We start from the raw sequence: 27,478 nt of genomic DNA, 5'->3' as shown, positions 1-27,478 counted from the left end.
AGCAGTCAAAGCGACAAAGACTTTAAAAAATTTTCACCAATCATATTCTCAGCATTTATTTCCCCCCTCTCTTTGGCTAGGCCTCATTTCACCATCATGCATGTTTTGTGCTTCTATGGACAAATTTCTATAGCTTCCAGAGACTTAGTATTCCTGGGTTCCCAGAGCCCTCCCCCCCCACTACGCGGCTCTAAACCGTATTCCTGGGTTCCCAGAGCCCTCCCCCCCCACTACGCGGCTCTAAACCACAGCTCTAGAGTTGTAAGGGACCTCAAAGGTCATCTCATCCAATCTTCTCATTGTTACAGATAAAGAAATTTGGGCCTAGAAGGCCCCCCAGGCTCAATGGGGGCCTACTAAATTGTCTTCAGGTCTCCAGATATGCACAATTCGTAAAATATGGATTAAAAAAAACAAATGCAGAGTTGCAAGTAAAAACAACTTTCCATCCATCCTTTGGTATGCAATCAACTCACTTGTCTAAGTCTTCACGAGCCACAGCCATATGATAGGCTGCTTCCAAAGTCAAGACCCCTTGAAAGAGTTGTAGGGCCAAAGGTAAATTGGTCTCTACATTCTCAATGGCGTAGAGGGCTGAGCACACACAATCCGATGCTGCTTCGTGCAGGTTGGATGATGTCTTGTCTTGTTGCTGGGAGAGAGCATTAGAATAGGGAAAGGAGAAGTGTTATTACCAGATAACTGTTTAAAAGTGATCACAATTGTCACTAAATAGTATACTCAAAATAGGTGTATTTGTGGCATACATACTCCTAGTTTCACTCTCAAAGAGCTACCAACTTGTGCAAACAAATCCAGGTTAAAAAAGCTAACCAAATGTCTTGAACCTGGTTCCTACCTTCTCTACAAATATATTTATGAACATGATGGCACTGTTGCTACTGAGAAAATTACCAGAACTCTAAGAAAAAAAATTAAATGTTGGTTTCTTCTTCTTCTTCTTTTTTTGGTGAGGCAATTGGGGTTAAGTGACTTGCCCAGGGTCACACAGCTAGTGTGGCAAAGGCCATATTTGAACTCAAGTCCTCCTGAATCCAGGGCCGGTGTTCTATCCACTGCGCCATCTAGCTGCCCCTAAATGTTGGTTTCTTTAGAAAGATACTGTCTTTACTTATTTCTGAACTTATTTAATGATACTATGTTACAAAATAAAAAGGACTGGTTTTTTGAAATGCATGGGAGGAGTATTCTTCTAAGTAAAGAAGGGAGACTTTATTGTTATTTTGTACATTTCCCTTTACAAATTACAAACTTAAGCTAATATGAAAAATTCAATAGAGGTTTTATGGGGATCCAGAATGAAATTCAATGTAATAAAATACAATCATGTATATTGTTATGACCCTACAAAAATTAATGAACTGAAACATCTAGTTACTGAATGAAATAGAACACAATTCAGTTACATTCCTCAACATCTCCAAAAGCTCACTCTTACTACACTGAAAGTATGAAGTGTTCTAACTACCTGATTCACCAAACTGAGACAAAGAAATACTACTCATTAAATCAATCAGAAGTAAAGAAAGGAATATAATGAATTATAATTTATAAACTTTTATGGATCTTGTGTTTTTTAAAACAGCAAGATTTCTCTATTATCTGTCCTCCTCATCCCAGACAACTAATAAACAACAGCAAAACCAAAAAATATATTGAAAATAAATAGGGGGCAGCTAGGTGGTGCAGTGGATAGAGCACCAGCCCTGGATTCAGGAGGCCCTGAGTTCAAATCTGGCCTCAGATACTTAACATTTACCAGCTGTGTGACCCTGGGCAAGTCACTTAACCCCAATTGCCTCACCAAAAAAAAAAAAAAGAAAAGAAAAGAAAAAAAAAAGAACTGTTTGTTTGAAAATAAATAGAAGTTGTACACCTGTGGACTTTCCACCTCTGTAGAGGAGTGGGGTAGGAGTCTTTCTCATATCTATTCTTTGGGGACATGTTGCTTTTTAATTTTATAGCATTCGTGTTAGATTGTTTTGTGTTGGTGGTTCTTTCCATTTATAGTACTACAGTCCATATATATTATATATATAGTTTTCTTGGATGTTTACTTAATGCTGTATCAGCTGATAGAAATCTTTCAATGTTTCCACATATTAATAATATTAATCATCTTACAGCACAATAATATTGATTATGTTCATGTAACACAATTTGTTTAGCCATTTCCCAATTGATGAACAGCGGCTTAGTTTCCAGTTCTTTGCTACTATAAAAAGTGCTGTTAAATTTTGGTATATGTTGATGGCTGGGGTTGGAGGGGTAGGAGAGGAGGATAAGGAGAGCAGGATTTCTTCTTGGGTTTATCCCTACTACTGAAATCTCTGTCAAAGGGAGCCACTTTATTTGCAGAATGCCAAACAGCTTTCCAAAATGTCCGCACAGCTCCATCAACAATGCACTGATCAACCTATCTTCTCTCTGACTATTACCATCTTTTGCAGGGTGTGAAGTGAAACCTCAGGCTTATTTTGAGTTTCCCTTGTTACTGGATCAGTGATTTGACCATTCTTTGACACAGTTCTTAATATTGATTCTTTTGAGAATCATTTGTTAGTACCCTTTGACTCTACTACTACTACAACACCCTGCCCCCCACGACCAAATGTTTATATATTGTGTGTAAAAAATTAGGAAAAATAAATAGGAATTCAAGTTATCTATTTCTCCTTTTATTTCACAATCTCCTCTCTTATGCTTAATTTTGCATTTGGTAGCTTTCTAAATTTTAAAAAAGCATTAATTCTATCCTATTCAATTCTGCTAATATAGTTTTGAGGCTATAACTTCTCCCCTGAGGCCTGCTTTAGATGCATCACAGAAATTTTGTTAGGTTGATTCATTGTTATCATTTTTTTCACATAATTATTATTTCTATGATTTGTTTTTCAAATCATTCATTATTTGGGATTTCACTGTTAGAAAGGAAGCATAAGTCTTTTTAGCACTATTTCATCCAGCAACTTGTTCAATTATATATTTTCCCTTGTGTTTATCTGTTAGATTTGTCCAAAATGGAGGAATTATTACATCAAATGTCTAGGTCTTTTGATAATTCAGTTAATTTTTCCTTTATGGGTTCAGATTGTAAGGCATTTGGAGGGTATAAATTTAATACTGATATTGGTTTGTTGTCCCTAGTTCTTTTCAGCAGAATGTAGTTTCCTTGTTTTGTTTTGGCTTTCTCTAATAACATCATAGCAACTTCTGCTTTTATTTCTGGATTTATTTGGTCCATAGTAAATGTTGGTTCTAATCTCTCATTTTTATTCTGTATATATCTTTGCATGTATAGGCATGTTTCTCGTAAGCATCAAATTGTGGGGTTTCAGTTTTTTATCCAATCTGTTACTTTCATTTTACTGGACTGTTTAATCCATTCACATTTAAAGTTGAGTTAGGTTTATATTTTCTTCCATTATTCTATTTCCTGGTTGGAGCAGGATAGTCTTACAATATTCTGATTTCCTTTCCTTTATATTTGAAGGTCTTTCTTCAGGTCACATTACCGAATTTATTATTTTCCATTGGAATATGCATCCTAGTGTTTGAAATATAAAGGTCCGCCCTGCCCTGCCCCACCCTGGAGATCTGTAGATCACTGACTGGCACGTTGTTTTCTACGTTTGGAAGTTCTTGGCAGTTTTCTTATACTATTTCTTGCACTGTCATATTCAGACTTCTCATTTTCTGGGAGATTCACGATCCTAAGTTTTCTCTGCACATCCTGTCTTCAAGTATTTTTCTTGTTTAGCAATCATATATTTTTTTACATCATTACTTTTTGCTTTCTTCCCGATCAGCTTGTTCTCTCACATCTTTGGAAAGACTTGCTACCGTGGATTCAAGCTTCTCTCTTCTGCCAATTATTTCTGCTTTCACAATTCTTATTTCTCTAATGAACCACTCAGGCCATCCTGCTGTGTTTCCATGCTCTCCTGGAAACCCTGTGGTCCTGTGCCTAATCAGGTGTTGGTTCCTTTTTCTTACAACAGTTATTCAGAAATATTTGGATTAATTCAGATGTTCTGGAGGTCCTCTCTCTTCCTGCTATAGTATCTTACTTGTTATCTTTATCTGTTTAAACTAAAGATTTTTAGCCTTGTTGTTTTCCTCTAAAGTGCTTTGGTAATTTCATTTCAGTCTTTCTCCCCTCTATTCTCCTTTCACTCACTTTCTGACTCCTTTGAAAATAGATTGTCCCGGGTTATCTCAGCCTCTGCACACCCCAGGGAATTTGCTTGTCCCTGGTCTTGGTCTCTGTCTTAAAAGACTTCTGAGGGGGGCAGCTAGGTGGCACAGTGGATAAAGCACCGGCCCTGGATTCAGGAGGACCTGAGTTCAAATCCGACCTCAAGACACTCGACACTTGCTAGCTGTGTGACCCTGGGCAAGTCACTTAACCCCCACTGCCCCCCCCCCAAAAAAAAGACTTCTGAGGGGACAGAACTGGTCTCAACTGGATGTCAACCCTGGTCAGGTCTCCCACACCACATGCTGGTACCCTGACTCAGTTACTTCTGCTATTTAGTTCTTTGGTAGGGTGTTGCCTCAAGCAGAGTACATAGTCACTTTCCTGTGGCTAGATGCCATAGAATGAGAGAGAGAAGGTGGGGAAAAGCATACTGGAAAGAGTAAAAGAGTGGCAAGGAAATTGCCAAGTGGATCCCAGAGCATGAGCTCATGGGCCCCATGGTACTGTGCTTGCCATAACATGGAGGCTGGTGGGGAAGGAGTTTAGCGCATTGAAGATGAGGCTAATGCCTTCTCTGCCGCCAACTTATCAGGTTATCTCATTCGACTTTTTGGCGTCTCAAATCTGTGGAGACAACTGCAATTTAACTCTTGCACATAATTCTTACGTTGGGGAATTTTGAGAGTTGCTGTGCATCAGAAAAAAAAAAGGTTTAGTCCTTATCTTTTTGGCCATGTGACCACAGTAGTGGGGAATTAATTTTTAGTTTTTAAATCTGTACATCTGAATCGGTCTCAGTCCACTCCTTCAAGAGGAAATTTGCCCTTACATTTTTCTTTTCTTTTCAGCATGCTGAACCCTCCCCATTTGCATTGCTCATTCCCCAATTAGCCTTGAAATTTGTGAAGTTCTTCACTTTTTTGAAATTTTCACTTAACACTGACTGACAATACACCCAAAAAGTAGTCACTCTTCACCTCCCAAGGCAGCCCATTCTACTTTGGAATTGTTCTAATAATCAGGAAAATTTCCCTGACTCAAATGGATCTGTGATCTCCTTGATTAAGGAGGTCCCTCTAACATGCCTGTTTATCATGTGTGGCCCTCATCTAGGTCCTCCAAGAGTTGGCTTTAGAGGGTCCATACAACATGCTGGAGGGCTTTCTCAATTTCTTCTGACATCACAAGGTCACTCTGTGACTTGAAGCACTGGCCATCCACCTGTCTCCCCTCACTCTAGTCAGACGACCCGTCAGCCCCTTTGTTTCTTTCTCCTATGTAATTCTTTGATGACATCCTTTACTCCTGTTCTTTGAGTTCCTTGCTGTTTATATGCCATACTGGACTCATACCCATCATGCATCTTTTCATTATCTTCTGCATGATACTTCTCTTTAATTCTTTAGTAGAAATAATGTTGAGGGTCAGCTAGGTGGCACAGTGAATAAAGCACCAGCCCTGGATTCAGGAGGACCTGAGTTCAAATCCAGCTTCAGACACTTGACACTTACTAGCTGTGTGACCCTGGGCAAGTCACTTAACCCTTATTGCCACATCAAAAAAAAAAAAAAGAAAGAAAGAAATAATGTTCCAGGTCTTGCTGAAAGGAAGCCAACCCAGAGAAATGTTTGTACTGAAAAAATGGGCCTTTGCTGTTATGGGAAGCTTGGGTCAGTAAAAGTACTTTGCTATTTATTTCCCAATCCAGCCCTTTCTCTCTTCCTTATCTACTTTGGGTCCAGCTCATTTTCTATATGTATTGTCTGCCCCAGATATAAATGCCGAGAAAAGGTGAGGGAAGGGAGCAAACTTTGGAACTCAAAATCTTTTTGCATGTAATAAAATACAATTAAGAGGGGGAAAGGGGGCAGCTAAGTGGTACAGTGGATAAAGCACTGGCCTTGGATTCAGGAGGACTTGAATTCAAATCCAGCCTCAGACACTTTGACACTAGCTGTGTGACCCTGGGCAAGTCATTTAACCCTCATTGTCCTGCCCCCCCCCCCCCCAAAAAGAGGGGGAAAAATCCAACCTGATCTTCTGGCTAAAGCCTAGCTTATAGAATCTTAATATCCTTACTGGCATGTGAAATAAAAGCAACTGTCTTGTAATTTGAACATTCTTTGGCATTGTCCTTCTTTGGAATTGGGACATAAACTGATCTTTTCAAATCCAGTGGCCACTGTTGAGTTTTCCAAATTTGCTGACATATAGAGTGTAACAGTTTAACAGAATCATCTTTTAGGATTTTAAAGAGTTCAGCTGGAATTTCATAACTTTTACTAGCCTTACCGTTAGTAATGTTTCCTAACGCTCACTTGACTTTATTCCCTAGGATGTCTGGTTCTAGATTGGTAACTATACCATCATGGTTATCAGTGAGGTTAAGATCTTTCTTATATAGTTCTTTTGTGTATTATTGCCATGTCTTCTTACTCTCCTGCTTCTGTTGAGCCCCTACCATTTGTCTTTTATCATGCCCATTTTTGCATGCAATGATCCCTTGATATTTCCAATTTTCTTGAGATCTCATCTTTCTCTTTCTACTGTTTTTTTTTCTATTTCTTTGCACTGCTCATTTAAGAAAACCTTATCTCTCCCTGCTATTCTCTGGAATTCTGCATTCAGTTGGGTATATCTTTCCCTTTCTCCTATACCTTTTGCTTCACTTCTTTCTTCAGGTATTTGTAGAGTCTCTTCAGATGGCCATTTTGCTTTCTTGCTCTTCTTTTTCTTTGGGATGTTTTTTGTTGCTGCCTCCTGCACAATACTGAAAACCTCTGTCCATAGTTCTTCAGTCACTCTATCCTTTAAATCTATTCTTCACTTCCACTTCATATTTGTAAGAGATGTTATTTAGGTTATACCTATACAGTCTGATGGTTTTCCCTACTGTCTGCAATTTAGGTCAAAATTTTGCAACAAGAAGAAGCTTATGATCTGAGCCACAGTCAGCTCCAGATCCTGTTTTAGCTGACTGTTTAGAGCTTTTCCACCTTTGGCTACAAAATATATAATCAATCTGATTTCAATATCAATCATCTGGGGATGTCCATGTATAGAATTGCCTTTCAGGTTATTGAAAAAGCATTCACTATGAGCAGTGAGTTAGCTTGGAAAACTCTCCAAGTCTCTGCCCCACTTCATTTTGTACTCCAAAGCTTTGAATTTGAACAGATAACATCCTTTCCTTTTTGAGATTACACCCCAGTACTGCTTTTCTGACCTAATCACTGGTTCACAGAAAAAGAATGAGAAAAGAGGTTTCTTTTAAACCCAAAAGAAAATATGACTATGCATGTTTAAACACTCATTATAAACATTATTTCAGTGTTTAACTAAACCATCTCACTAAACTTGTTGGAAGAATCTACACAAGTAACTACACACCATATCTAAAGCTCTGTGGCACTGGGACTTCTAATGTGCAAATTACTTATACACACAGATTTAATGGCAAAGCCAATTTTCTTCGATCAACCTAAACTAAAGCCTGCTCTGGATGTTAAAGAAAGAGAAGAAGTTCATAATTCTGGCCCTGGGACATAAACAAACCAAAAAAGTACCACTTCTGCTTTATCAGTATATATTAAGTAGAATTCTGAAAGCTTTGTTATTTCTACATAAGTCTATTACTAAAGTTGTGAAAGTGTAATGCAACCAAACTCTGGAAAATAGCAAAATTCAATACTCACCAAAACTTCAAAAAGAAGAGCTAGCAATTTATTGTTAGCCATGAAGTTACTATCCAGGACACCGAGGTTAAACCAACTACCTAAGCAGCGAAAAGCCTTCATGAGCATCTTCTCATCTGTTCCTGCCTTTTCTACACAAGTCATCTGAAAAAATTTGGAGAAATATGAGACAACTTATAAACTAATAAAATATAGATAATGACTTCCATAATGCAAAAGAACAATAAAAAAAACAAGCCCCCAAACAAAATGTTATGTGATTATAACAATCAAGTTTGGCCTCAAGAAAAAGCACCTGTCTCCCTTCATTGCAAAGGTGAGGAATCATAAGTAGAATTATTCCATATGTTGTTGGACGTAATGTATTGGTTTTGTGGAATTGCTTTTTTCCTATTTCATTTTAAATCAACTCAAGAAATGGCTGGATAGGGATGGGAAGGTGGATATATTCAGAAACAAACACAACACAAAACCAAAAGCTATCAATAACAAAACCCTTCCGCCCCCGCCAAATACATAAAAACAAATTCTGGTGAGTAATAAAGCCATCACGCCAAGACACATAAAACAGTAATGACAATAAAGACCTAATACTGATAAAGTACTTTAATATTTACACAGAAATCTGTAACGATAAGAAACCTTCTAGTTTCTAAGGGAAATGTAGCTCTAAAACCTGACCCTAATTTCAAGAAACCTGTGCTCCCCTCTTCATATGTGATTCATTCGCCATTCCAGGCTTGTATTTACTGAGTATGTCTTTAAGATATTCTGAAAGGTAAAGCCTGAAAATAGTCAGCTACATGTTTGACCATTACACTTCTAAAACAGATTCTTTTATGCAATGGATATGAACATCTGTACCATGGTACAAGAAATTCTCCTGATTCATGGCACTTAGTATGAAGATGATGATTTGCCTGAACCCTAGGGAGTGTACAAATGCACCTATTATGTACCACAATAAGCCATTTAATTCTCTAGTGGACTAGTTAAGATATCAAGACTAATTTGAAAGACTGCAAACATAATTTCCCCATCTCACACCTGCCAATTCAGGTGGCTCTTGTCCAAAGGCTTTCCAGCCAAATTCTCAATAAAACTCTTCCTGAAACAGAAGGCAGAAGGAAAAGAAAAGGGAGAAGCTATCTGAATAACCGCTTCACCCACCGTATTCCATTTTGTTTATCTCCCCCCACCCAACCCCACTACTGGATACATTCTGTAACCAGATTTCTTGATTTGCTGAAATATGATCTCATGTATTCTTAAATTTTCTTAGGGAAGTGAATGATCATTTATTTAAAAGAGGATTCAACCAGAAAAGTTTGTTTATATGAAGAAGGCATCAGGAAAAGGGAGTATATAAAGGCAAACAGGATATTCTCAGGAATCATCAGCTAGGATTCCCAAAAGTTTATCCCACGGGCATCTTAAATGCAACACGTCTAAAACTGAACTCATCTTTCCCTCCAAACTATTACTGTTGAGAACACCACCACCTTCCCAGTCATCGAGGATTCTGTGGAAATTTATTTTGATTTGGGGACCCTACCTCTGGGCTGAGATTAGAAAGCCTTAGGCCCTCAGAGTCTCTTCTGTGTGGGAGGTGCTAGTACCCCTCCCCCTCTGCTTCAGCTGAGCCAAAAAGCCCCGTGGGCTGTACAAGACACCAGGTCAGACAGCTGGGGGAGGGAGCCCCAGCTCCCTTCACCCTGAGAGGATCTATCAGAGAGATCCCGGGCTCGTCCAGGCCGGGCTCTGGCATAGCCCCTGCTGAGGTCCCAGGCGCACAGCAGGGGGATGAGCCCCTGGAGCCCTGGGTGTGGTACGCACAGGAGGCTGGAGCGTGCCCTGCCCCTAGCCGAAGCCCTGCCTGGCAGATTAGCTTGGTATGTATGGGGGTGCAGAAAGCCCCGAGATTTGAGTGGAGAGAAGTAAGATATATGTAGACCTGGGAGTTAGATGGGAAGGGAGGTTGAAGGACAATATTGAGAGACTGACAAGATTAGAAGAACAGAGAGGGAACTGACAAGATTAGAAGAACAGAGAGAAAATGCTCTAAATCTCTAATGATTAGAGAGATGCAAATTAAAACAACTCTGAGGTACCACCTGACACCTATCAGATTGGCTAAAATGACAAAAAAGGAAGATAATAAATGTTGGAGAGGCTGTGGGAAAACTGGAACACTAATGCATTGTTGGTGGAGCTGTGAGCTGATCCAACCATTCTGGAGAGCAATTTGGAATTATGCCCAAAGGGCGATAAAGCTGTGCATACCCTTTGACCCAGCAATCCCACTTTTAGGTCTTTTTACCAAAGAAATCATGGAAGGGGGAAAGGGACCCACATGTACAAAAATATTTATAGCTGCTCTTTACGTGGTAGCAAGGAATTGGAAGTTGAGGGGGTGCCCATCAATTGGGGAATGGCTGGACAAGTTGTGGTATATGAATACAATGGAATACTATTGTGCTGTAAGAAATGATGAGCAGGAAGAGTTCAGAGAAACCTGGAGGGTCTTACATGAGCTGATGATGAGTGAGATGAGCAGAACCAGAAGAACATTGTACACAGTATCATCAACATTGAGTGTTGACCTACTGTGATGGACTATATTCTTCTCACCAATGCAATGGAACAGAAGAGTTCCAGGGAACTCATGATAGAAGAGGATCTCCAAATCCAATAAAAAAAAGAAAGAAAGAACTGTGGAGTATAGATGCTGATTGAAGCATATTATTTCTTTTGTTTTGGGTGCTGTTGTTTTTTTTTTTTTTCTATTTTGAGGTTTTGCATCACTGCTCTGATTCTTTCTCTTGTAACAGGATTAATGCAGAAATAGGATTAATGTTATTATGTGTATATATATATGTGTGTGTATATATATATATCTATATGTATATGTATAGAGATATATAGATATAACCTATATCAGATTACCTGCTGTCTAGGGGAGGGGGGAGGGAGGGGTGGGAGGGAGAAAAATCTGAAATTGTAAAGCATGTATAAACAAAAGTTGAGAACTATCTTTACATGTAACGGAAAAAATAAAATACCTCATACATTAAAAAAAAAAGAGGTGATGAGTTTGAGGTATAGAATCTCTCTCTCTCTCACACACACACACACACACACACACACACACACAGAATTTGTTTTGCTTGACTGTATGTTTGTTAAAAGAATTTTTCCAATGGGATGGCAGGTGGGATGGAGAAAAGATAGATTTCTATTAATTAAAAAATAGGATGGGTATACTACATAATATGTTGCATGCATTTATAAATGACATCATTTTATTATTAATTTTATTTAACTGTTTTACTTCCTTGAAAGAGACTAAGTGGAAATCATCTGTATATGTATGTATGTATGTACATATGTAATATAAAAATAAAACATGCCAATAAAACTGAAATTGACAAAAAGAAAAAAAAAACAACAGAGAGGGGCTGACGGGGCAGCAAAGGTGGCAGAGGGCAGACTGCCGGAGTAGACAGACAGAACAGGAGGCATCGGAGAGCACAGAAGCAGTCAGCACAGGGTACAGATGGAGTTAGTGAAAGTAGCTGAGCAGTGAAAGTGGAACATACCCTAAGGCAAGAGGTGGCTACAACCCTTATTGTATTAAAAAAGTTCCAGGCCAGCAGGTGGAAAGAGACCCACTGGAACACAGTCAGGTTGTACATTTTATTTCCCTGTATTTTAAATTTTAAATAGTATCTCAAATAAACTCTGCTTTGATTATTTAGTTAAGAGGCTTCTTAATCTTTTGCTTATCAATTTTGGGAGTGGAGCAGTATGGTGGAATTCTATAAACAGCCCACATTAAATTAATAGCAGTCAGATAGCCAATGAGTCAAAAGGTCACAGATTAGTCCTCCAGATAGATTAGTCCCCAAATTAAGCAAGCTAGTCAAAACATTTTTACATTTGCAACCTAGATGTTATCCTCAATTTCTCACTCTCTCTCACCTCCTATATCCAATCAGTTGCCAAGATCAATTGATTTTATCTTTGCAACATCTTATGAGACCTCTTCTTTCCTGTGACACTGCTAACCGCCCTGGTGCAGGCCTTCATCATCTCACATCTGGACCTGACTGAAATCTTTCCCCATGCCAGTCCATCCTTCATTCAGGTGTCAAAGTAATTTTTTAAAAATTCAAATCTAATCATGTCACACACACACAGCCCTCCCCCATAAACTCATCCTATCTGGCATTAAAAGTCCTTCACAACAATTCCCCAACCCACCTGCCTTTTCACTCTTCTCATACCACATTCCACACACATGCTCTAGTGTCCAGCGACACTGGCCTCCTTGATGTTCCTTGAACAAGACACTATCTCCTAACTCAGAGCACTTTCATTAGCTTGTTCCACAGGCCTGGAATGTTATCCCTCCTCATCTCCACCTCCTCCCTTCCCTTACTTCCTCCAAGTCCCAATTAAAATCTCACCTTCTAGAGGAAGCCTTCTCCTTGTTGGTTATCTCCAATTTATCCCCCAGCTACATAGTTGTTTACATACTATCAGTCCCATTTAGACCATGAGCTCCTTGGGTGCAGAGACTGGCTTTTGCCTTTGTGTCCTTAGTACTTAGCACAGAGCCTGGTACAGTGACTGACTTTGCTTGATGCCATCCCCCTCCTCTACACCTCAAAACTTCTGAGCTCACCACCCCCGCTCATCGTTTTTTTTCTCTCATCTTCAATCTCTCTTTATCCACTGGTTCCTTTCCTATGGGCTCCAAATATTCACAAGTCTCTGATATTCTAAGCAATTATTTAATTGATCCCACTACACTCTCAAATTATCATTGTATATATTACTTTGCTCCTTCAGAGCTAAACTCCTAGAAAGGATTATCCAGTCATTCTCCCATTTCCTCATGTCACACTCCTCAATCCCTTGTATTAGCACTTTAATCTCAACACTTTAACAAACCCTTCTCTTCAAGATTATTATCAGTCTCTTAACTACTAAGTTTAATGACCTTTTCTCAGCCTTCTTTCCCCCCTCATGGGGCAATGAGGGTTAAGTGACTTGCCCAGGGTCACACAGCTAGTAAGTGTCGTGTCTGAGGCAGGATTTGAACTCAGGTACTCCTGAATCCAGGGCTAGTGCTTTATCCACTGCACCACCTAGCTGCCCCCAGCCCTCATTATTCTTAACCTCCCTGCAATGTTTTATACTCCTGATAATCCTCCTTTTCCTGTGTATTCTTTCCTACTTGGGTTTTTGTGATATTCTTCTTATTCTCCTTCTGTCTAATTAGTCATTCTTTGTTTTTTGGGTTTGGGGTTTTTTGGAGTTTTTTTTTGTGGGGCAATGGGGGTTAAGTGACTTGCCCAGAGTCACATAGCTAGTAAGTGTCATGTGTCTGAGGCAGGATTTGAACTCAGGTATTCCTGAATCCAGGGCTAATGCTTTATCTACTGCGCCACCTAGCTGCCCCTAATTAGTCATTCTTAAACTCTTCTGTAACACTAGATTGTCTCACAAAGCCTGGCCCTCTTAGCCTCCTTTGGTGATTCCATCATTACCAATCATCTCTATGCAACTCATTCCAAAATTTATAAATCAACCCCACTCAAAGACAATATATGTATATCATTATTAAGGCAGTTAGAAGAAGTTTACGTAGAGGGCACAGGTGAGTTGACCACCAAAGGATGATAGCCAAAAAAAAAATAATAATTATGGGGTAACAAAGAGGGATGCACTGGGAGAAGGTAGAAAGGAGAGGCAGAATGGGGTAAATTATCTCACATAAGAGGTATCAAAGAGATTTTACAGTAGACAGGAAGATGGGGGCAGGTTAGGCAACATTTGAACTTACTCATCAGAACTGGCTCAAAGAGGGAATAGTATACACACTCATTTGGATATAGGAATCTATCTCACCCTACAGGGAAGTAGGAAGGAAGGGGAATATGAGGTGAGAGTTGATAGAGGGTGGATTGGGAGAGGGAGTGGTAATAAACAAAACATTTTTGAGGAGGGACAGAATGAAAGGAGAGAGGATAAACAGAAAAGTAGGACAGAGGGACACACACAGTTAGTACTTATAAATGAATGTGAATGGTATGAACTCACCCATAAATTGGAAGCAGATAGAGAAGTTTGCATGATTTAGACATAAAGGTTAAAACTATAAGCAAATTAGTATTTATGTCAGATCTATGGACAAGGGAAGAATTAATGACTAAACAAGAAATAGAGAGTATTATGGGATATAAAGCGGGTAATTTTGATTACATGAAATTATAAAGATTTTGAACAAATAGAACAAATGCAGCCAAGATTAGAAGGAATGAAGAAAACTAGGAGGACATTTTTATAGTAAGTTTTTCTGATAAATACCTCATTTTTCAAATATATAAGGAATAGAGTCAAATTTGTAAGAATAGAGGTCATTGCACAGTTGATAAGTGGTCAAAGGATATGAACAGGCAGTTTTCAGAATAAGAAATCAAAGCTATCTATAATTAAACAAAAAATGCTCTAAATCACTACTGATTAGAGAAATGAAAAATAAAACAACTCTGAGGTATCACCTAATAGACTGGCTAATATGACTGAAAATGATAAATGTTAGAAGGGATGTAGAAAAACTGGGACACTAATTTGCTGTTGGTGGAGTTGTGAAATGATCCAACCATTCTGGAGAGCAATTTGGAACTGTTCAAAGGGAAACCAGATTGTGCATACCCTTTGATCCAGAAATACCACTAATAGTCTATGTCCCAAAGAGATCAAAGAAAAATGAACAGGACCAATATGTACAAAAATATTTGTAGCAACTCTTTTTGTGGTGGCAAAGAATTGGAAATTGAGGGAGCGTCTATTAACTGGGGAATGGTTGAACAAACTGTGGTATATGACTGTGATGGAATATTACACTATTAAGCTATAAAAAAACGATGAGCAGGGCAGTTTCAGAAAAACCTGGACATATATAAATTGATGCAAAATGAACTGAGTAGAGATAGGAAGCCACTGTACACAGTAACTGCAAAATTGTACAATGATTAATAAGTTGGCTATTCTCAGAAATATAACGATCCAAGACAATTCCAAAGGACTTATGATGAAAAAATGCTATACACCTCCAAAGAAAGAACTGATGGAGTCTGAATACAGATCAAAACATACTTTTAAAAAACTTTTTCCTGGGTGGCATTTTTTTTTTTGGTCTGTGATTTCTCTCACAACATGATTAATATGAAAATGTTTTGCATGACTGCACATGTATAACCTCTATCAAATTGCTTGTCTTCTCAATCAGAAGGGAAGAGAGGGAAGGAGGGAAAGAATTTGGAACTAAAAAAATTTTCAAATGAATGTCAAAAACTGTTTTTACATGTAATTGGAAAAACATAAGATTAAAAAAATCTAGTAAACAAAAATCAACTCCGCTCTTGAATTCCAATTTGACAACAAGCTGAACATCCTTACCTGGATATTTTATCAGAATCTCAAATGCAACAGAGTCAAAACATAGCTTATTATGTTCTCCCTGTCCCATCTTGCTCCAAACTCTTTTTTTTAATCTAATAAACATCCTTCCAGTTCTCAACCTCAGAGTTACCCTAGATTCTTCACTCTCCCTGAGTCCTGCCTATATCCAATCAATTGCCAAGAGTTGTTGATTATCCACATCTCTCTAATTCACACCTTCATTACCTCACACCTACTACTACAGAAAAAGCCTAACTGGTTTTCTTACTTCAGTCCTTCCTCTCTCTAAATCATCTCCTCTACAGACTGCCAAATCAGTATTCCTAAAGGAAAGATCTGACATGTATATCCCCTTTTCAAAAACCTTCAGTGATTCTCTATTGTCTCTAGAAAAAATGCAAACATCTCATTATTTAAACCTTTCCATAATATTGTCCCCACCTACCTTCCCAGACATTTTGTATTACTTGACTTTCTGAACTGTGTTCCAGTCACACTGGCCTATATCCATTCCCCAATGTAACCTTCCATCTTGAAAATGCCTTTATACTTCCCCATCCCTCATCCCTCCACCTCTTAGAACTCTTTGTATCTTCTGAGGCTCAGCTCAGGTATGATTTTATCTGCAGGCAGCCTTTTCAGTGATTAGTTCTTCATCCCTCCTAAGATAGAAGCTCCTTGGAATCGAGGATTATTTCAACCTTGTCTTTGTATCCCAGCACCATTTATTTAGTCCCCTGTACATAGACACTAAATAAATATTTGATGAACTGAACTGAAAAGCACAAGATAAGGCAGGAGGAAAGGTTGTTAAGGACATGTTTCAGGGGAGAAGAGCAACTATTAAGTTTGGGTGGAATAGTCCACGTGGAGGGAGGTAATATGAGATAAGGCTGGCACTGGATCTGGGAAGAATTCACAAACCAGAACAAAAAGGCGCTTGCTCCAGGGAGGCAATAAAGAACTGCTGAGAATGTCAGAGTCTAAGAGTGACACAGTCATATCAATGAATTAAGAAAGACTCTTTTGGCAGCAGTATAAAAGAATGTATCGAGACAATGAACGGGCCTCCTACAAAATTATTGCAATAGCCAGAATGGATGGCAATGTGGCTCTTTACAAGGGCAGTATCAGGAGATATAAGAATCTGAAAAGTTTTGTGATGAAAAGATTAAAAACAATCCTGAAAATCAACAGCCTGTAATGTACAAACATTCCAAAGGATGGGAGTGAATATTCCTGAGTGCATTACAAATATTTTATATACATATGTACATACACACACACACACACACACACATATATAAAACAATGAAATGGTAAGTTTCTTTTTTCAAATATGGTCTCAAATTTTAAAGAAAATTTTCTTACAAATTAATTGTGAAATGAGACTTCCAAGGGGGCAGTAAGAGAGCCACTGACTGAACCAATCAATATGAAACTGTATAGAGTCAGAACTTATAGGTCTTTTTAAAGTTATAACTTCTTTGGTTTGTAGATTTGAAAATTATTGCAAAAACCTTGACAAAAGAAATCAGTTTATGAATAAAAATGAGGAGATCAAGAAGAGATAATGATTTTTTTTTAAAGAGTTGAAGCCACTAAAGAGAGAAAGCATAAAAAGGTTTTTCTGACCAGGTATTAGAAACAAATATAGCTTTCTGTTGGTATTTACTTCCAGGTTCTACAAAATAAGAAAACTATATGATGGATGGAACTACAGTTCTGTCATGCACCGCTGAAAGTATACTATATTTTATCTATGTGATTTATCTATAAAAGCCACACAGAGCAGCAAAAAATAAAGAAAATCTCATTGAAAGTCACTTCTAAAGTATAAACTATCCTTATTTTATAGATTACAGTATCATTTTAGTCACCACTCAGCATTTAGTTTAAATGTTTTATTATAGGGGACAGCTAGGTGGCGCAGTGGATAAAGCACTGGCCCTGGATTCAGGAGTACCTGAGTTCAAATCTAATCTCAGACACTTGGCACTTACTAGCTGTGTGACCCTGGGCAAGTTAACCCTCATTGCCCTGCAAAAAACAAAACAACAACAAAAAGTTTTATTATAGGGAATTTTTTAAAATGGAATTTAAATTGTTTTTTAAATCTTAAATCAAGATGCAGTGCCTTTCCAAAACCTTACTTGGATTTAGAATAGACTTTGGATGCCAATTCTATCAATTCCCCTCAAAGCTCCAGCTTCCAACATAAGAAATGACTGGGGGGGGGGGGGGGGGGGCTGAGGCGCAGTGGATAGAACACTGGCTCTGGAGTCAGGAGTACCTGAGTTCAAATCTGGCCTCAGACACTTAACACTTACTAGCTGTGTGACCCTGGGCAAGTCACTTAACCCCAATTGCCCCGCGCAAAAAAAAAAAAACAACAACAACAACAACACACATAAGAAATGACTCAAGGAAATAGAGAAAGAAGAGAAAATCATCAAAGTCCTTTCTTTTGCTGCAGAACTTTTTAATGCTTAATTATCACTGTTCTGAAGAAACATAACTAAATCATAAACAGAAAAGTATGGACTTAGTAATAAGTACCTAGAAAAGAAATATCTCTGGAAAAATCACTGTAATACAGGGTAGGCCAAAAGTCATGAAGGGTTTTCAATATTTAATAACTCCTTTATTCTTTGTTTTAAATTTATAATACAATAGCATCATATGCACTATGTATAGGAAATGAATTTATATTATGTGAGAAAAATAAAATCTTATAAATGGTGAATAAGGAGGAATAGAATTTGAAACTCAAAACTTTAAATTAAAATATTTATTATATATAAAAAAGCTTATCCTAATCCGCTCTACAGCTGCTAGTATTTCCTTTCCTGTAAACATGTTATTTTCCCCCAAAAGAATGCAAGCTCCTTGAGAACAGGGCTTGCTTTATTTTAGCCTATTTTCTTTCTTTTTTTTTTCATTTTAGCCTATTTTCTCAAGAGCTTGACCCATATCAGACTCCTAATAAGTGCTGCTGAGAAGACTGATATAAAGCAAAGCAAAAAAACAAAACAACCACTCATAAGACAATATGCATGATGACAACAAAAACCCCATTACACAACCTAATTCAGATCAGATGCAATGACCAGTACTGCTTCCAGAGGGCTGATGTAGAAACATTCTTCTCTCTTCTCGGCAGAGGTGGAGCACAAATGCAGAAGGATGAAATACTGGTGGTGGAATGAGGTTGTTGTACCAATTTTGCTTAATTTTCACTGTTTATTAGTATAAGTGGGGGTTTCATATTTAAGAGGAAGTGACTGGGTCAAAAGGGCAAATGAGATAAAGATACAATACTATATGGGGAAGGGAGAGTGGGAGCAGTCCAGGGCGTTAGAGGAGAGAAGACATAGCATCTGAGAAAGCGAGTAAACACCTCAAACCTACTCACCAGCAGGGAAACTACTGTGCTTGAGTAGTAAGCCAAGTCTTCTATGATCTCTGTTCGACGATTAGCTCCAATTCGTAATGACCGGCTATGTACCTCCTCAGGTAATACCGTCAGAATCTCCAGCAGAAAAGGCAAAGAAGTTACATCATTGCTATATCTTGGAGGGGAAAAGAAGAAAATAAGCCAGGAAAAAGAAAAGGTGACAGAATATACACAACAAAATAAACAGTAAAAAAAAAAAAAAAAGCTAAATACTTCTAGCCACAAAGGCTTTAATAGCTTGCATAAAGGGACGTTTAAAAGGACATGCTCTAGTTGCCAGGGGGGGATAAAAAGTTTGGCCAAATATTAAGGAAATAAATTTTAGATTATTCAGGATTGGATGCTTAATATTTTAGTATCACTTAAGGTTCTTTAAAATAGAAGACTCTACTTCTTTAGGAAGAACATTATCCATCTGCAATATATAAAGCAAATTTCCCCCTAAAATAGAGCATACTATATGCATAGCATCCATGTAACCACAAAATAATAATTTCAATGACAAACCAAAACTATTATAATTTCCCCAATAATATAGTTTCAATAGTCTGGTAGCAATTTATAGAACTGCTTAGATACAATTTAGTGGGAGTTATCCACAAGGCAACATGGAAAATACCAGCAGCAAATAAGGAATACCTCCTAGCCCTGACAGAAACAAGGAACAAGAAAGTTTAAGGAAGCCTCAATTAGTCCTCCTCTGTCAGAAATTTATTTGAGGCCTTTGGATGATAGACAAAGAAATAAACAACAAAACAGATACCCCAAAGCTCAAAGGACAAACATCATAGTTTAAAAGAAGAAAGTATGTCTGCCTCCTTTTATCTTTGTCAAGGAACCGTCTACAGAATTAACTGCTGCTCCCTTTCTCTGAAATATCAAAAAACAATTTCTAGACACTATTAATAAACTTCTCTATTAGAGATGATTTGTGTTTCCCCCAAAGATCAGGCAAATTACTTACTTTTCCACCAGGGTCTGCACACAGCCTTTCCAGGAAGGCATCTGCAGGGCCAGGTCTGCTATTGCTAAAGCAAGCTGAACAAAAGGAAAAGAGTAAATAAATACACAGATACTGAACCTAGTATGTCAGTTTACTGTTAGTGCTAATCAAAAAACCAAAGACTCTAACTCCTTTCGACAAATCTGACAAAAAAAGTTTTCAGATAAGCTCAGGGGTGAAAGTTAAGAATTTATTAAACAGACTTCTAAATTAAGAAATTAAAAAGGTTAGCTACCTTGGCACTTAAAAAACACAATTATATACTTATACATTATATACTTATATACATTAATTTTTTAAAAAATTTAAAACATCTTGGAGCAGGCTAGGTGGCACAGTGGATAAAGCACTGGCCCTGGATTCAGGAGGCCTTGAGTTCATATCTGAACTCAGATACTTGACACTTACTAGCTGTATGACCCTGGGCAAGTCACTTAACCTTCATCACCCAGCAAAAAAAAAAAAAAAAGTTTTTTAATTTAAAACATCTTGAAACCACCTGCATGGTTAAATAGACTACAATGAGGCCAGAGCTCCATAATCAAGGTTAAGAACTTTTTTTTTTGAGTGAGGCAATGAGAGTTAAGTGACTTGCCCAGGGTCACACAGCTAGTGTCAATTGTCTAAAGTTGGATTTGAACTCAGGTCCTCCTGAATCCAGGGCTGCTGTTTTATCCACTGCGCCACCTAGCTGCCCCAAGGATAAGAACTTTTACCCACTCTTTAATGAAGACTGCTGATTGCCTTTTCTTCTGTCATCTTGCACTCTAGTACAAAAAACTTCTAGAAAGAGTTAAAGCAATTTCTGGGTAAGTAAAAGGATATATGTGACACACCATTCCCTGAAAGGTTAGAGGTTTTTATCTCTGAGGTGTTCTTCTGCCTGAGGGGAAAAAGCTGTTTGATGAGACTTGCAATTTCTCATTTGTGTTAAAGCAGCATAGAAAGAAGCATTCATCTAGTGTTTAAGACATAAGGTCAAGTAAGACAGAATCTTTTTCCAGCTAACAAAGCATTTTTGTACTATATAATTTTCACACCTAAAAACTAGCTGCCCACAGGACTGAATGATTTCTAAGGTACCTTCCAGTGTTAAGTCCATGATCTTTTGTGTTAGGTAAGATGGCCCCTCAAAACCAGGCAAAAAATTATGTAAACTACAATGCTTACCGCTCCGATTCAAAGTTCAAATAAGATAATGTGTGTAAAGTGATCCTGGTTCACTTCAGTGCTGGAACTCAAACTCACACTTCTGGAGCACCCTGTTCTAGAATGCCCAGGCCAGCCATCTCTTCATTTCCTTCCAGCCTGCATTCCTCTGAACTTTTCCATCATGCCCCAGAGCTAGAAACCTCTCCTCCCTCTCCACCTTTTCAGCTTCCTTTTATTTGTTGTCTTCCCTGTTAGAATGTAAGCTCCTTGAAAGCAAGGACTTTCCTTTTGCTTATATTTGTATTCCCAGCACTTAGCACAATGCCTGGCACATAGTAAGTGTGAGAAATGGGTAGTTGTCTCCTCTCAATGTGGATATAACAAGTCAGTCATACTCCCCTGACAAAGGTCTCAGATCCCCTCCTCCCCCTCAGGTTAGCAAGGTCACATGGTTCAAGGAGCCCTGGCCTCAATTAGGTCCTCTACAGAGTTCTGTCCATATAAGGAAGTATAAGGTCCACTCCTGAGTTATGCCCATACAAGGAAGAGGGGTGGGAATACTTCCTTCCGATTAGCTAGTTTGTAACCCTGACCAGTGATGAAAAAGAGGAAGGTCCATTCGAGTTAGGGACTAGGGTATAAAACAGGGCCTGTGAGCCCCCTTTCTGGGCACCCACTAGCTGCACACTAGGGTGCCTCCTTCTCATGAGAAGAAAATAAAGCCTTTGTCACCTTGCTGCTGAGTTCCTGAGAATTATTGAGAAGAGGATGGATGTTTCCCTCAAAGTAAGCATTTAATTTTTGATGACTAACTGTACTAGCGCTTGTACACTAGAAAATATCATGTAAATGTCAGTTATTATTTGAATTTTTCATTATGAAACAAGATTTATACACCCAAAATATGTGATACTACCTCCCCATAAGCCATTTTGTACATGTATCATATCTCTTCTCTATATACACCAAATTAACTACTTGTTCCCAAGAAATAGATTGCCTAGGACCATACCATCAACTACTGTGTGCTATTTCTAACTAGTTATTCAGTTGAAACAGGGCCATTTAAAGATAAAATATATCCCATAAGTTCAACCTGAAATAAGTGTCTTAGAGGGCCCCTCTATTCAGATTTTAGATCTAACTGAAGGTTAAGTGGTCTATAGAGACTTAAAATCCTACCCTTAAAACAGTGGGTGGATGGATGGATGGATGGATGGATGGATGGATGGATGGATGGATGGATGGATGGATGGATAGATGAATAAGGAATACTAAGCTTGCTCAATACAGTGGGAGAAGGGGTATACCCTCATATATATTGAGAATTTAGGAGGGATGAAAGGCGAAATCTTTGAAAAATATTGTTTGGCTATGATAATAGAACAAAAAGAGCAACATTGTAAATTAGATGTTTGCCCAAAGTTTGTCATGTTTCATTTGGGAAGACAGGAAGGATGTGGACTATGATGGTGGAAAAAAAAAAGATTAGTAGGAAGAGCTTGGTGTACTTTAAAAGTGACAGCAGGAAAAAAAAACCAGCAACACTAACATCTTATAAAAACATATCCTTGAAATTCTGAAGTACTGGCTCTCAAGACAATCAATATCAGAATTATATTATACCAAATCCTCCCTTCTTTTAATCAATAGGTTTTTCAGAGAAAGTACTGTGTTGAAGGGAATTGTTTGTATGCTTGTTATAAAGAGTATGTCAAAATACAATGTATCAATAATTTTAAAAAACATACAATTTGAAGGTCATAATGAAGAAAAGAAGCTTTAACTAAACATAGAAATGTGACAGTGTTGGGAGGTTTCTTCTTTCCCCTAAATACAAAGCTCCTATCATGTTAATACCCTAAAAAGAAGCAGGATGATAAGGCAGTATATTACTAGATGCCATTTAAAAACAAGAATGTGAAGGGAACAGTCTTCTTTTAAAAGTGGAATTGAAACACACATTCCACTGTGACTGCATAAAAAATGCAAGCCTGAGGCTACTCAGACCCTTCTTCCATTCCAGGACCCTCCAAATAGAAGATCTCACTTCCCTTAAGAATGTACATTATGTATATTATATAGATATATAGATATAACCTATATCAGATTACCTGCTGTCTAGGGGAGGGGGGAGGGAGGGAGAAAAATCTGAAATTGTAAAGCTTGTATAAACAAAAGTTGAGAACTATCTTTACATGTAACGGAAAAAATAAAATACCTTATACGTAGTAAAAAAAAAAAAAAAAGAATGTATATTAATCAAAAGAATAACCATTCACCCAAAAATAGCATGACAAAATTTGGGGGCATGAATCTTAGATAGCTAATCCTTTACTTTCTTGACAAAATCTTTAATGCTATCCTTGTAAATAAAATGGAGAAATGTATGTTTGGTGACAATTTGGAAATGATTAAATGAATGGCCAAACCCAAAAAGGAATCGCTGATAAATGCACAAAAATGTGGAGTACAGTAAGGATCTCTCTTTAGCTCAGGCTAATCAATATTTCATCAATGACTCCAAAGCATAGATGGCATCTTGTCATATTTGTGGATGACACAATCTGGAGGTGATAGCTAAAATACTGGATGACAGAGGATCCCAAAAGTTCTTGATAATCTTGAACAATGGGTGGAATTGAAGTTTAACAGGGACAAATGTAGTGTCACAGTGAGTTCAAAACAATAAATAGACTTCCCTAGTAACAAGATGGGGGATATGTGTCTACACAATTCCACCCTGAAAATTTTAGTGTATCATAGCACAGTATGACTCAATAATGTGTTATGGCAGGCAAAAAAAAGTTATCCTAGACTACAATGAGAAGCATCGTAACCAGAATGAGGAGGTAAAAAAAAATAAGTGACCAAACGATACTGGAATACTCCGTTCTATTATTCTGGGCAACACATTTTGAGAATGATATTAAGTTAGGGGAGGACAAATCCAGCTCCAACAGTGAGCAGGCTAGAGAACATGTCCTAGAAGGAGCAAATGAAGGCACTGAGAGTGTTTCTCCTGAAGACTCAGGAGGGAACATCTTCAAGTACTTGACAGGTTTTCTTCTAGAAAGGCACTGAGCTTTGTTTTACTTGGTCCCAGAGGGCAGAACCAGGAACAATGGGAGAAAAGTGAAGAGAAGCAGATTTAGACTTGATTCGGGGAAAGATTTCCTAACAAAAGAAATGAACTGCAGGTTCTCTTTTATTGAAAGTTTTCAAACAAAGGAATAACAACCACTGGCAGAGTAGAAAAGGTCCTTGGAGCAAATGATCTCTCTGAGATCCTTACCAACTATGAGATTGTGATCCCTTGACTTCTTCCACCCACTAACTTTTTTTTTTTAAGCAACAAACATTTCTTTTATTTTTTCTAGTTACATGTAAGGGTAGTTTTCAACATTCATTTTTCATAAGATTTAGAGTTCCAAATTTTTCTCCCTCCCTCCCTCCCCCCTCCACAAGATCGCAACCAGGTTAAATATATACAATCCACAATTGTTCTTTTTATCAGTTCTTTCTATGGGGGTGCATAGTAAGCTTCTTCATTAGTTCCTTGGGATTCTCTTGGATCACAGCATTGCTGAGAGTAGTTAAGTCATTCACAACTGCTCACTGAACAATACTGCTGTCACTATGCACAATGTCCTCCCAGCTCTGCTCACTATACATAGATAGTTTTTCCGGGTTTTCTGGGGATCATCCTGTTTGTCATTTCCTGTAGCACAAGACCATTCCACTACAATCATATAACACAGCTTTTCCCATCATTCCTCAATTGATGGACATTCCTTGATTCTCAATTCTTAGCCTCCACCAAGAGTTGCTATAAATATTTCTTGTACAATTTTCCCCCTTTTCTCTTTTTCAAGATTACTATTGTTAACTGTTTCCCTTCCACCCTATTCCCTTCCCCATGATATTCTATTATCCATCTTCTTTCATCCTATCACTCTTCAAAAGGCATTTGCTTCTGTCTGTCCCCTCCCCCACTCTGCCCTTCCTTCTTTTGCCCCTCTCTCTTTATCCCCTTCCCCTCCTATTTTCCTGCTGGGTTAGAGAGATTACTCCACCCAATTGAGTGTGTACATTATTCCCTCCTTGAGCCAATTCTAAGGAGATTGAGGTCTTTGAGCCAATTCTGATGAGTGTTAGGCTCATTTACTGCCCAGATTAAACAGATTACTCCACCCAGTTGGGTGTGTCTGTTAGTCCCTCCTTGAGGCAGCTCTGATGAGTTTAAGGTCTTTGAGCCTTTTCTGATGAGTGTAAAATTCATTTACTGCCCTGCTCTTCTCCCATCTCTTCCCCCACTCCATAAGCCTTTTCCTGTTTCTTTCATGTAGGATTTCACCTCTACCCTCCCTCCTCCCCCAGTGAATTCCCTTCACCCCTCAATTTAACCCTAAAGATGTCATCACCTAGCTAAGTGACACAGTGGACAAAGCACCATTCCTGGACCCAGGGGGATCCCAGCCAAAACCCAGTCTCAGACACAAGACAGTCGCCCACTGTATGTCCAGGTATGTCCCCCAGTTCCAATTTTTTTATGGTTCTCTAGGGTCTTGTATTTGAAAGTCAAATTTGCCATTCAGTTCAGGTCTTTTCATCACAAATATCTGAAAGTCTTCTTTTTCATTAAAGTCCCGTTTTTCTCCCCTGAAAGATTATGCTGAGTTTTGCTTGGTAGCTGATTCTTGGTTGTAATCCCATTTCTTTTGCCCTCTGGAATATCATATTCCATGCCCTCTGGTCCTTTAATGTAGAAACTGCTAGATCTTGTGCTATCCTGACTGGGGCTCCACAGTAGTAGAATTCTTTCTTTTTTGGCAGCTTGCAATATTTTCTCCTTTACCTGAGAGCTCTGGAATTTGGCTATAATATTCCTAGGAGTTTTCCTTTGGGGATCTCTTTCTGGAGGTGATCGGTGGATTCTTTCAATTTATTTTAGCTTCTTCTTCTAGAATTTCAGGGCAATTTTCCCTGAGAATATCTTGGAAGATGGTGTCTAAGCTCTTTCCTTGATCATGGTTTTCAGGTAGCCCAATAATTTTCAAATGATCTCTCCTGGACCTATTTTCCAGGTCAGCAGTTTTTCCCAGAAGACATTTCACATTACCCTCCTATTTTTTTATTCATTTGGATTTGCTTTATTGTGTCTTGGTTTCTCATAAAGTCACTGACTTCTATTTGTTCAATCCTAATTCTTAGGCAATTATTTTCATCAGAGAGCTTTTGTACCTCCTTTTCTATTTGGCCAATTTGACTTTTCAAGCTGTTGACTTTTTTCTCATGTCTTTCCTGCATCACCCTCATTTCTCTTTCCATTTTTTCCTCCACCTCTCTAACTTTATCTTCAAAGTCCTTTTTGAGCAGCTCTATGGCCTGAGACCAATTCATATTTTTCTTGGAAGCTTTAGATATAGGGGCCCTGATGTTGACATCTTCCTCTGAGGGTGCCCCTTGGTCTTCCTTGTTACTGAAGAAACTTTCTATGGTCCTCGCCTTTCTCTGTCAGCTCATCTTGCCTTTCTTTTACTTGACTTTTAGCACCTTAAAGTGGGGCACTGTGTCCAGGTTGCAGTATCCCAAGCTTAAGAAGTCCCAGGTGGAGGGCAGCTAGGTGGCACAGTGGATAAAGCACTGGCCTTGGATTCAGGAGGAGCTGAGTTCAAATCCAGCCTCAGGCACTTGACATTTACTAGCTGTGTGACCTTGGGCAAGTCACTTAACCCTCATTGCCCCACAAAAAAATTAAAAAAAAAAAAAAGAAGTCCCAGGTTGTATGATTTAAGGAGAATCAGGTTCTTCACTTTCCTGGCCTGTTTCCTGGTCCTAGATGACGCCAGACCAACTTGCTAATCAACCAGCTTTGTGTGTTGTGGTTGTTAGCTCCGACAAGCCTGTGCCCCTCCCACACCTGGGCGCCACTGCTACTCAAGCCTACCTCCTGGTTCCCAGCAGGGGTGTAAAATCCAAGTTCTGCCTCAGCACCAGCATAGACCCCTGTAGTCTCCCCCCTGCCCAGGGCTCAGCCCACTCACCAGACTGTGAGCTCAGTTCCAGACAACACTGGTGCTTCAGATGATTCAGAGGCTCTGGGGGTCTCCTTCTCTGGTGAGGCCTTCCTGGGACTGGATCTGTGTCAGGGTGACTGTGGGGTTGGGCTCAACTCCTGTATCAGCACAGCAGCTCCCTCCTTCTGACCTTTCAAGCCGTTCTTGGTTAGATGATTTCAGCACATTCTTCTGTGAATTTTGCTGCTCCGGGCATTTTCCTACGACCTTATTTGGATGTTTTTTGGAGTGATCATCTCCCACTTTCTTTTTACAGTCATACTACCCTCATTCACATGCTGCTAGTGACTCCTCTCCCAACAACTGCACCCCCCCAACAAAACAAACTTCTCTAATTATTCTAGTCTAATTGCGCTTTATAGAAGGAACTAAAGAAATCTGCTTTGGATCTAGGCT

The 27,478-nt window shown here is 38.7% G+C and overlaps 1 protein-coding gene across 1 annotated transcript in view; it reads right to left on the bottom strand.

Annotated features, from left to right (window-relative positions):
* The window catches only part of TNPO3 (transportin 3), a 118,643-nt gene that overhangs the window by 48,159 nt on the left and 43,006 nt on the right, over nucleotides 1-27,478 (bottom strand). Inside the window, exons 3-6 of the mRNA XM_043966571.1 lie at nucleotides 19,812-19,885; nucleotides 18,806-18,962; nucleotides 7,918-8,061; nucleotides 477-652 (exon numbers count right to left, since the gene is read on the bottom strand). Of these exons, the coding sequence (XP_043822506.1) occupies nucleotides 477-652; nucleotides 7,918-8,061; nucleotides 18,806-18,962; nucleotides 19,812-19,885 (551 nt within the window). The remainder of the gene's footprint in view (nucleotides 1-476; nucleotides 653-7,917; nucleotides 8,062-18,805; nucleotides 18,963-19,811; nucleotides 19,886-27,478) is intronic.

Source organism: Dromiciops gliroides, chromosome 5, assembly GCF_019393635.1.
Source record: "Dromiciops gliroides isolate mDroGli1 chromosome 5, mDroGli1.pri, whole genome shotgun sequence".
NCBI lineage: Eukaryota > Metazoa > Chordata > Mammalia > Microbiotheria > Microbiotheriidae > Dromiciops > Dromiciops gliroides.
This window is presented reverse-complemented; position numbering and strand designations above follow the sequence as displayed.